The sequence below is a fragment of the Amblyomma maculatum genome, chromosome 9, assembly GCF_055883805.1.
Source record: "Amblyomma maculatum isolate TAMU_Amacu chromosome 9, ASM5588380v1, whole genome shotgun sequence".
In the NCBI taxonomy this organism is placed as follows: Eukaryota; Metazoa; Arthropoda; class Arachnida; order Ixodida; family Ixodidae; genus Amblyomma; species Amblyomma maculatum.
In genome coordinates, this window is record NC_139352.1 from 82,554,018 (window position 1) to 82,566,920 (window position 12,903).

The 12,903-nt window shown below is 43.5% G+C and overlaps 1 protein-coding gene across 1 annotated transcript in view; it reads left to right on the forward strand.

Moving 5' to 3' along the window:
* Nucleotides 1-12,650, forward strand: part of LOC146179604 (venom serine carboxypeptidase-like) — an 18,148-nt gene extending 5,498 nt beyond the window's left edge. Inside the window, exons 3-5 of the mRNA XM_084580217.1 lie at nt 2,796-3,027; nt 8,386-8,716; nt 11,824-12,650. Of these exons, the coding sequence (XP_084436343.1) occupies nt 2,796-3,027; nt 8,386-8,716; nt 11,824-12,650 (1,390 nt within the window). The remainder of the gene's footprint in view (nt 1-2,795; nt 3,028-8,385; nt 8,717-11,823) is intronic.
* The last annotated feature ends 253 nt before the right edge of the window (nt 12,651-12,903 follow it).

Genomic DNA, 12,903 nt, shown 5'->3' on the forward strand with positions numbered 1-12,903 from the left:
GTTCACAGTCTGAACATCACTGGCAGTAGTCACAGGAGGAACCTCGTCATTTATAATAGCGATAATAATACACAGGCTGTGACAGTTTTTGAGGCTAAATCAACAAATGGTAATAGCACGTTATTTTTAATGTCTTTTTTTAGACACCCGGCACTGGACTACAACGCAGGCTACGCCTAGCAGTCTAAAATTGCTAGCACTATGAATGCAGCGAGCGTCTGGTTCGTTCTAATTATAGAAGCAGGCCTGCAATTTGTTCACAGGTAAGAATATAAAGAAACACCCCCGTGTTCTCTTCCCTTCTCCATCAGCTTTATGCGGCATCCTCTCGAGCAGCGATGTAGATGGCACCACCAGATGGCCGACTATAAAGAGCCGTGCAGTAACTTCATGTCGCCAACAATAAACCGTAGTTGTGCTATCAGCAGCTCAGCTGACAGCGATATGGGGAGGTGCAGGACCAACTAGAGCATTCAATTCGACTGTAACTGCAGACTGTATCTTAATACACTGTTTTCATTATTTCGCGTGTTCGGCGCAGCAAAAAAGAAAAAAAAAATATTTATGCGCTGACTGGGAAGAGCTTTGTACGGTGCGGCAATCGCGATTACGCACCCTGCAAGGAAAAAGTATCTGTTTCCAGCGTTCCTGAAGACAGAATTTGGAGTGCAGGGCTCCGAACATACGTACCTCCAGTCAAAAATGAGTCATCTAAACACACACACACACACACACACACACACACACACACACACACACACACACACACACACACACACACACACACACACACACACACACACACACACACACACACACACACACACACACACACACACACACACACACACACACACACACACACACACACACACACACACACACACACACACACACACACACACACACACACACACACACACACACACACACACACACACACACACACACACACACACACACACACACACACACACACACACACACACACACACACACACACACACACACACACACACACACACACACACACACACACACACACACACACACACACACACACACACACACACACACACACACACACACACACACACACACACACACACACACACACACACACACACACACACACACACACACACACACACACACACACACACACACACACACACACACACACACACACACACACACACACACACACACACACACACACACACACACACACACACACACACACACACACACACACACACACACACACACACACACACACACACACACACACACACACACACACACACACACACACACACACACACACACACACACACACACACACACACACACACACACACACACACACACACACACACACACACACACACACACACACACACACACACACACACACACACACACACACACACACACACACACACACACACACACACACACACACACACACACACACACACACACACACACACACACACACACACACACACACACACACACACACACACACACACACACACACACACACACACACACACACACACACACACACACACACACACACACACACACACACACACACACACACACACACACACACACACACACACACACACACACACACACACACACACACACACACACACACACACACACACGTATATATGCGCCCGTGCCAGGAGCCCAAGTAGATACGCATAATACCCAGAAATGTGGCGCAACAAACACATTTCTGGGTATTATGCAGCACCAACTAGCTCCTCAAGCCGTTATTTTGAAGTAGATACGCCTCGGAGCGCTGTGGCATAGCTTTTTCCACCATGCGTTAGGCAGCCCGAGAGGGTGGGAGGGAGCTATTATTTGCGAAACCTGCTTCGAGTCGAGCGGAAATAGTCGCCGCTATGCATAAATATCAGAGACGATGATCCGCAATGAGGTACGCGCATCGCATCGCAAGACACCCAAGTGCCAATCGCCCTCAGAACGAAATGTAGAGTGTGGAGCGAGACATTTTGAGACGCGAGCGCCTCGTTGCAAAAAGGCGTCCTACCGCGTGAGTATCAAGTATTTGGAGGGCCTAGTGAAGCTGCGCAGGAGCCCCAAACAAGCAGAAAACAATCTTGAACGGATGCATCAGAGCGAATTGCCGGACATTGAGGATATAGGAGGCTATGCCGAGTATACGCAGACTGCACCCCATCTTGCTATATGGAGAACTCGGCCTTACCGAAGATAATGGCGAAAGAGTTTGCCCATGTAAGCTCCTGGCGGCAAATCATGCGCATCATATTCATCGCCTACTGTAATGCCCACTAGGGCGATATGTAGGTACTGGAATAAATAAATAAATAAATAAATAAATAAATAAATAAAAATCACCCATCTTGCTCTCTCCCTGCGCTCGCATTTTATCTCGGTAGGTAAGCGAAACAACAGACACCACAATGTAAGGATGGGGATAATTAAAAGCCAGAAGTGTAAAAGCGCACTCCTCGACCCCATTTTGGTGTTATAAAAAAAAGCAAGCACAGCGTTATGCTTAATATAAAATGAATCGTTCATGCACTGAGTCTAAATTAGCCAAGTGGAGTTCAGGATCTTCGTAAATTGTGACTTTGCTTAATATCTAATTTATAATGTCCTTAATGTTAGGGCTTGACATTTTTGTACGCAGTTTCTGTGACATAGAGCGCTTTTCACTTAATATGTGAGAGCACCTTGCTTTTCCAACCAGACATGACATATTGCTTTCTCTTTTTTTCCTTTTTGTACAGTTCCACTGACTCGGGACCGCTTTATCTGACGCCATTAATTAATGAAGGTCGATATGAAGAAGCAATAAACTGTAGTATTGTGGAGCTTTTCAAGGAGAAGGCCAGCGTTACAGCGCACTCTGGCTTTATCACTATAAAGAAGCACCACAATGAAACCACAGCACACACCCCCGATACTTCTGAGAATGACACTTTAGACAGCAACCTGTTTTTCCTCTACATAAAGGCACAGGTAAATAAAATTATTCTGTACTTCGATAAGGCGCACCACCTGTCACATGAAATTTTGACGTCATGACAGTATTTTGGGCGCTGTTTTTGCGCCACTATAACTTAATACAGATTTGTTTACTGGAAAGGCTAACCCGACGAGTCCGTAGTAAGAATGGGCCCGAGTCAAGGTGACGGCACTAAATAATGGTGCGACAACTGGTGACTATATACCATGCAAATACAATAGTTACAACACTGATCTGGGATGGGTAACGTCCGTCAGAAAATGGGCACCACATTAAAGGCATAGGTGTCATTCCGTGAAAACCACTTCCAAGTAGACTTCTCTCTCATTTTGGAAAGTTTTGCTTCACACTTCCTAGTTAATATTACATAAAACCAGGAATCGAGCAATAGTCTTCTCCCTTAAGGTTTCCCGTTAAGCTGGAGAGAAACTTCCTAGTTAATATTACATAAAACCAGGAATCGAGCAATAGACTTCTCCCTTAAGGTTTTCTATTAAGCTGGAGAGATTTAAATTTGCATGACTAAAACGACACATCAAAGTTTTTACACAACTGTCATTCTGCACCATTATCTCAAGCTCGCGTCAACACAACTATCTACGTGGAGCAACTAGCAAAATTACATTTAACTGTTAGTGTTACGGCGCCAAACGTATACAGCTCTTAGTCTTCTAAATTCTAATCGTATCTTTGTATCTAGAGAAACATTTAGGTGGTTCTCTCAGGAGAAGTTCTGACTGAATCGAGCTCAACTTTACCATAGAAATGGCATAGGGTCGTACTCTTCATTTACTGCTAAATCTCGGTACATAACTTACCACAGTGCTTCTGTATAAACTAAAATTTCGAGTCGCACTAGGTCTGGGTACATTACATATGCCACAGTGGTTCTGTCTAAGCCAAACTTTTCCGTCGGGTTCGGATTCCTGGTGCAAAAAATACGGGATGAAATAATATCAGTAATAGCTCCTCCCTTTCCTTTCAGTTGCCGCTCATATGCTTACTTTTTCCGCACATTTCCTTCTCATGCACTTTGCAGCGTTTCCCTTCTTTGATAATTAACGAATGTCTGCTCAATTTTGTAGAGCATAATTATCGATTATCCATTGCTCTTTTGTTCGCTATATATGCTACTTTAATTTTTCTCACTATCATTAACTACTTGCAATTCGTCTGAGTCATTATTTGCTGGCAGCCACATTCTAGCTTTTGCGTCCTCTCCCACACAAGCGGAGATGGTATAGATAAGAAAGCACTGATAAGACTTTCAGAGCCATGCAAAAAAACTCGCTTGTGCGCCTCGCTGGTTCCCATAGCGACTGTGACGCCAGCCGTTGTCAATCCATCGAAGCATCAAGTGGGCAGATGGCATGCGTAATCGATGCCCCTGTGACAGGGCTTCTCCCCGTATCGCCTTCGGTGAGCCATTCGCTCGTAAATGTTCATTAACAAACCTCTTTATGGCGCCAAACTTCCTCTCATTCATGTCGAAATTGTGACACAATCGTTCTTTGTGTGGGTTCACACTGGTGTCACACCAATTCGATTCGCAGTTAGCATCGACTACTACTCATGTTGTAAGCTGGTTTGCATTAGGATTCGAATCGACGACCTATTGTTACGTTGGCGAAAAGGCGTGTGAAGGCCGCAGAGCCGGTAACACGAACAGCCCGGTGTTGGCGAAGTCCAGGGACGTACGGTCCGAGCGCGAGAGGGGAACTTCGTCGTCTTCAGCTTCTTTTTCTTGTCTTCATTATACTGCCATCATTAGCTCCTCCGGTGACAAAGCATCAACCCGATGCTCGAGGCAATTCACAGACTCACAGGGAGGGCGTCCTGTCGTGATCAAGTTTGAGTCGAACGACGTGGACCATCTATGGGCGTGAGGCATGACTTGATCGTGGGGCCTCGTGAGGAAGAACTTCGTAGTTGAGAGCATCAACGCGGCGAAGAACTCGGTAAGGACCGAAGTAGCGACGCAAGAGCTTTTCGCTAAGTCCGCGTCGTCGAACTGGAGACCAGACCCAGACAAGATCACCCGTCTGATAGTCAACCTCGCGGTGCCGCAAGTTGTAGTGTCGCGCATCCTGCACCTGCTGCTCACGGATGCGCAGCTTAGCAAGCTGGCGGGCTTCTTCGGCACGTTGCAATATGTGCTTTCAATTATATGGCGTACAAATAAAGGCGTTTAAGACTTTGACAAACTCTGTGCCAGCTTCTCAATGCCAAACCGCTAAGCAGAACTATGCAAAAACCACCTATAACGGAGCTTTCACGCGTGCTAATCGGTTTAGGCGAGGTTAAATACCGGTCAGTCAATCTTGCCCTCAGTGTCTACTTTTCCGCTTGACAACCGAGAACAGGTGTTTAGCAGATAATAGGCGGCGTATGCAACACAACGCCAGGTCAAAATAGAGATTCTGGTACCAAAGGCTAAAAAATGGTTTCAAAAATTACGCATTCTGCTTGTCATTGTTTCGTGTAAAGGCAAGTGAGTATCGTCTAGTTTTCATGTTTTTGCCTCTTAATAGTAACTCCCAATATAAAATAATGTCGCTTCACTTGCATCAATATAGGACAGTACAGAAAGTGAATGACACAGTGCTAACATGGTAAGTATTATATGCAGAGAGAACTTGCTGTATGCCTTTGAAATATGGGAAAGATTTCGCTCTATGAAATTGTGCGGAACTACATGGGCAGCATATGGTGACTATACAGTAGCAAAAAAGATTCCTATTTTACCCTTTTCTACTAAACATGCTAAGAACAAGGAGCTGTGGAGCAAGTGCGACCTCTGGAGCTGGACTTGATAAACTACTCTAAGTAATTACAAGACTGGAAACGCTGCTGTCTATAGAACAACTAGCCTTATTGAGTGTGCATTTTATGCATATTAGTGGTGTTAGACAGGGATATTTTACGGGATAATTTCGTTTCCTTTATTTTTTCATTGCTTGGGCAAAAGCCCTGCCACCAGGCAGGCACCACTGAGCTTCATTGCAGAGTAAAGTCTGCCAGTTCATTTTCGGCATTCCTCAAGTTAATCCTAAGCACCCGTAGGGAATATGTTTCCCACCTGATTCAAACAACGCTATAGCCCGGAGAAATGCACGTTTCCTCACAGCATAGTGCCGGCACGTAGTGTAAAACCTTGTAAACATGGCAAAAATCGCAAGCAGTTTGTCTATAACCTACTTGATACTGCTTGAGGTTTTCTAGCATCGTGCCACTTTTTTCTTCCGTTAAAACTTCAAGTTGGGCTATGGCTTACTGGAATAATTATGTTAGCGGTAAAAAACATATGGACACAAAAAACACAACGCGGGTGTTCCTTGTGTATTGTGTTCTTTGTGTCCGTGTGTTTTTTTACCGCTAGCATAATGATTCCAGTTATCCTTCTGAAAGTTCGTGCGCACGTCTTTCGCCACCAGGTTTCAAAAAGGCGAATACTGGGCCGTGTGTTGTGAGAAACGTAAATAAATTGTGTCCAATTAACAATTTGAAGCTTCCTTAATGTACGATGAAGCTTTAGAGCCTTTTTTTAGCTTTCACGTGAAATGTATAGTCTAAACCAAACCTATTTTGTGGGAACATATTTCCCTGCGGGCTTTTAGTGAAATTTCAAGCGCTTCGTCTACCGTTTTTCTGCCTAAATGACAGGGAATTTGACGGCAGAACTGGCTTTAGATCTGTTTTTTTTTTTTTTTTTTTCACTTCCTCATGTTGTCGAGCAGTGAACTGGTAATGAAGACGGCGATATTGGAAAGCTAGTGGAGGTTGTTACACGCTAGAAAAGTCAAGACGGCTGCTGCCAATTCCTTACATACAGTGACTGTCTAAAAAAAAACAACAACAAAGTATTTGATTTAAAATTATTCTCCATCGCGCTGTGGCTACTACCAACTACATATATATTTCATGGTGGAAGCAGTCCAGTTTTACTGGCTTCGAAAGTATTCGAGTGTAAGCCGAAAGTCTCAAAAGCGGAGGATGCGCCTCCTTCGATTCATTCTAGACGGAAGTCTTGTAAAGAACTATTTGCTGCATCGACTATCAAATATTCGTTGTAATGATCACCTTCACTTTCTGATGAATCTGTGAAGGCAGTTCGTCAACGGCTACACTAGTAATGAAATGTTCAGATGCCATTGCTACACGACAACCCTTTATCAAAAAAAAAAAAAAGAAGAAGACTTATTTTTCTCAAAGCGATACTTCATTGAAGTGCTGCGTATAGTATTCGACTGCAAAATATAACAACGTGTCAAAGATCATGGGTTTATGAGCGGTGTTCACTTCTGCGCTGTTCCTTACTTCGCGAACATTTACCAGAGTCACGACACCCTTTTGAGTCCGGGGGGAAAAATATTTCCGTATTTCTCCTTCATTTAAGTTCGCGCAATATCTAGCTCGCAGTTAAGGCATTAGGTTGCTAGTTAGCGAAGTCTCTGTAGCACTCTCTATAGTCCCATTTTCATAGCGCTCTTCCATTTGTTTTCCGTTGACATGAACAAGTCTCCTGACATTTTCTTTTTCTCCTGACCTTTTCCAGAATTCTTTTTAGGAGGTTTTGTTTATTTATGCCAGCCATTTTCTCGGTAAAACCGAACCATGAGGCGGGGGCATATTAGGCCGTGATAACGAACAAAAATCTGATTGAGCTAAAATACATTCAATGCAATTCTAGGAGCTCCTAGAGACATCATGTCATGGTCTCCTCATTTATAAGGGGAGAAGTGAACACTGTTGAATTCGGTGCTGGTTTTTTACTGCTTTAGCATTCAAGCTTTCGGTGGTGCTATCAGTCACTTTTGTGCTTGTTTGAAACCAGCTGGCTCATGCAGCAGCACCACTAATATCTGTGCAGGCAGTTTGCGTGACGTCATAAGGCCACATTTTATGACATAACAGACAGGAGCGGCCAACGCGTGCAGCTCTTTAACGGAGGAAACTCACCCCATTGGATTCCCTAGAATCACTAGTCATACACACAACTGTTAGGTCATGCAGCCTAGTTCGTACGTCTGTGTCAAAGCGGAGTTTTCTACCTATGTCGCTCCGACCAACTTGAGCAGGTTACATCATATGATGTATATACCGAAATAAGCTAGTTCAAACTAAACGAAATCGTAGAAAGTCGAGTTAATCGACGCAGATTCATAGCTCATGTTATTCAGTGATTAACCATACGCTAATCTGCCCAAACAACCTTTTCACGCAAATCTACGTTTTCTTTTTTTCTCTACCTTAACCGCCAGAATGTGGGACATTTGTGGCGAAAACTTTAATTTGCTACTGAGCATCAGAAACAAATTTCTTTTAAAATTTATTCTTCCTGCTTATTTCAGAAATCGCCGGAAACTGCTCCTCTCATGTTGTGGCTTCAGGGCGGTCCTGGCCATTCTTCTTTATTTGGACAATTCCTTCAGAATGGGCCCCTGGCTATCGACGCTCGAGGAGGCCTTTACAAGAGGAATCACACGATCCAGAATGATGTGAATATTCTGTATCTTGATGCTCCAGTTGGAGCCGGTTACAGCTTCACCAAGAGTACCTCTGCCTATGCGACTAATCTTCGTGACGTAGCTGATCAAATCAAATTGTTCCTGACGCAATTCCTGAGGCTGTTTCCAGACTTGTGTGGACGGGACTTTTACGTCGCCGGAGAGTCGTACGGAGGTTAGTTTACTTGCACTTTATTCTTCAGTGCAGACGTGCTACGACCTCTTTCGCTAGTTTGGACATTAGATTACAGACCCTGTCAGAGACATACATTCGAAGGCATTTGTTTTTAATGTCGTAATGAGGTATCAGCAATTCTTGAGTCGAAAAAATGTCAAGAGCTTGAAAATTTCAGAATAATAAGCGGACAAACGCAGCCTTGTGCATTACTCGCAAGCAGACTTTTCGGACTGTATATTCTTTTCTGGTACACTACTATTTGTAATTCCACGCTCAGCTTATCGCAAAACTGTGGATGTATTCGAATATACAAGAAGTTTAAATATGAAATCAAATATCCTCCCTTTGTTTCGATTAACGGATGAGACCGTATGTAGGCATATTAAAAAATCTACGATGCGAATCGAATGCGATCTTAACTATTTGAAAAGTTTTCAAGTAACTGACTCAAAGTTCATTCCGGCCACGTGGTACCGCCCTTCGACAGTAGTTTTAAAACCACAGCCCCGACATCGCACAACATACTGCCGCGATCACTCTACGGGCTAGCACCGGGATGGGATCTATTGGTTTGGCGGCGTTCATGTATACGGCCATCAATACTCGGTGAAGCGCCAGGGTTCAGCTATGTGTAGCATGCCGAATACCAGAGTACCAGAGTTCGTGGCTCGTGGTTCTCGTTACACTCATCAAATTATGTCTCTCTAGTTCGCCGTCATTGCCAGTAGCAGGAGGTGAACTTACGTGTGGCTTGAAATGCCAGTAACAGACTTAAAGGTGTGATGCATCTCACAAATGAGCTCATTGTTGTATGTTTTGAAAGCGAAGCACTTAACTTCATGAATATTAATGCCACTTGCTCTTCTCTTTTTCGCGCCGGTGTTCAGTTTGTAAGCATATTTGCGTAAGTAGCGAATACTAAAAATAATCAATATCATCATCATCATCATCGGCCGGATTATACTCACTGCATGGCGGAGGCCTCTCCCATATTACTCCAACTAACCCGGTCCTGTGCTACTTGCATCCACTTGACCACTGCGAATTTTTTAACCTCATCCGCCCATCTAACTTTCTGCCTCTCGCTGCTACGCTTTCCTTCCCTAGGAATTCTATTGGTTACTCTTCAGACCATCGGTTATCCTCTCTTCGTATTGCATGTACTGTCCATGCCCATGCACAACATCTGGGGCAAATAAAGTTGTTTCTCTCTCTCTCTCTTTTTGATTTGCATTAGGATATCAGTAAAACGGATAATTGGGCTAGTTGGTATGCCATTGATTATGAGGCTCGCCCAGAAATCCAACGTAAAGATGTATTTCTTTCAGCCCGGGTGAAACTCATGAAGTTGTGTCATGTGACTAATCCAAAGAAGAAACCGAGTCTTAAATGCAAAATAAAACATAAAAGTCCGTTTGTAGCATGTCAGCAGGTCGTTGTATATGAGATAAAGTTGCCCAGTGGGAAAAGGTACATCGACCAAACAGGCCTATGCCTCAATGAAAGACTGTGCGACCACAATTATAATGTGTGTAACACCACATCAGGCTTTCTGTCGAAGTATTTCCGCGAGTGCAAGCACAAGCCTGTCCGGAAACTTTTCCGATTGCAGAATCCTGGCCAAACAAGACTGCAAAACAGCAAGAGAGATTATCGAGGCGAATGCATTAGCTAATGCGGGAACTTCATGTGTCAGCACACCATCGATTCTGCTATCTGAGAAAGAGTTGCAATTCCTTGATGCGCGAAGGGAACACGGGATTAAAGATGCCGGGGGATCCGAATCTTGTCCGACCTTGTTGTGTTTGTTTTGTTAAAAACGTTTCGTATTTATTCTGACGCGCTACTGAATTAAATTTAGTTGCAAGTTCAGCGCTTGTCCCTCTTCCTGTCTATGTGTTTCCTGGTGTGCTGCCTCATAATCAATTATAATGTCAGTAACTCGAGTTATTTTTCTGACCAATTTTGCACGCTTCCTATCTCTTAACGTTACACCTACCGTTTTCCCATTTATATCCATCTGCTTCGTTCTCAACTTAAGTTAAGCCATTTTCATTAATCTCCACGTTTCAGCCCCGATTTAAACTTTTGTCGGAATCCCTGCATATGGCGTAAAGTATCTAACGCATATTTTAGTGGCAGTTTTTGTCTTGCCAGCTCTGTGTGCACGCATATAATTTTATGCGCTGTTTGCACACTTTTTCCAGTGCGGCGTGCACTGTGCGCAGAGAATACGATAAGCGAAATCGTCAGCAACAATTCAGCTCTGTGGGCTATAGAGTTTGTGCGGATTCCATATCGGTAACTACGTTTGATGGCTTCTTTTCTGCGTGTGTGTACGCGCAAAGGTTAGCCAGTAGAGTACCTGTCAGCGGTGCTAACGATTCTCAAAGTATTTTTGTATAATAAATGCATCACAGCGACGAAAAATAGAGGAGAAACATTATGTGGCCTATTAAACGAAAAAGAAAGGTAAAAAAATATTAAGTTAATATACTTGCCTCTTTGGAATGATGAATGAGTCCTATTTCCTTGGATTAATTCCTTTTTTTACTCAGCTGCTCAAAGTCATAACTCTAGGGTGCCTTGCGCACAATACAAAGTTTCAAAGTGCAGCTGCCAGAGACACTCTTCTTAAATTCGAAACTAAAGTATGCTGAATATTTCCGCCTGCATCCGACCACAGTTGCCAAAATTCTCAGCTAGAATGCCTAAATAGCAATTACTTCCTATATTATTATAATTATTAGAGAAATACTACATTGATTTCTATTCATAAAATACTTTTATTTCTCATGGGCCTTTCTCTCCTGCAATAAACATCATGTTGTTCCTTTTAATTAACTTCCAGAACAAGACGCACTAATAGGAATTTGTTGAAATTCACACTCCGACATGCACGCGAATAAAACCGAATGTGTGCACGAATTGTTTGAATACATCTAATTCTGCAACGGGGTGATAACACTATGTTGACATGCCCTTAATTCTGCCGCTTATTAAACTTACCAGAGTTGAAGTAGGCTGGCTTTAACAAAGAAAGGTTAATTAGGTGCATTTAAACTTGACTCCTAATATTTATTATTTTTATTTTCCCCCGTCAGCCAGATTTGCTGTTGCGGTAGCCAACGACATGTTGAAAGATGAAGAGCAAAATGTTTTATTGAACCTCTGTGGTACCATCGGTGGAGTTGGCTTTCTAGGACCAATCCTCGACATTGCTGACTCCAGCAGTTTCCTCTACGAATCTGCCATGGTAACGAGCCAAGGACGCGACGAATTTTCGAACAGGTTCAAGCTGATGAAGGAACTCGTCCGACAGCAAAATATAACATTAGCTTTGCATATGTTGTTCACCACTATATTAACACTGAACCCCTACCGGACTCTGTTTCAAAACCTTACTCTATACGACAACCACGCAAGCGCCATCTACACCAAGAGGCCTATTCAAATGTTCCAGTACTTTAAGTACGCGAACAGCACTCAGTTCAGGGAAGCTATTCATGTCGGACACAGCGTGCAGTTCGAAATAGCCAACAAAGTACTTATCCGTAGTCTTAGTGGGGACTTCTTTACCAACATACATAGCCACGTAGAACTGCTACTGAACACAAGCAGAGTGCTCTTATATACGGGCCAAATGGACACCCTCTTTCCATCGCCAAATCTTTTAAAGTATTTCAGAAATCTGCAATGGACACACAAGTCAACTTACCAAAGCGCCGAACGCAAAACTTGGAAGCCGTATGAAGGTTACTACGGCGACGCAGGTTACATCACGAAAGTGCATGACTTCACCGAGGCCGTCCTGTTCGGCGCCGGCCATTATGCAGCTCTGGACAAGTCATTGGAAGCTTACTTCCTCATGAAAGAGTTTATTCACCGCACAAAGGGCTCAACTAACACTGAAACGAACCTAAATACGTAAATACGGTTATACCTACGTGCTGAATGCTTGCTTGAGATGTGTAATAAATTTAAGGAGGAGAGGAGTGAGACCCGTGTTTGTGTGAACGAAATGTTGTTAACGTATGCTTGTGATCTTTTCTTCTCTGGCTCTCATTCTCATTCAGCCGTGTATGGCTGGTCTATAATGTGGTACTGACTATCATGGACGAATGTAAACGTAATAAAAACGCATTACGATTGCGAACAGCACACACTCGTCAGAGTACATGCGT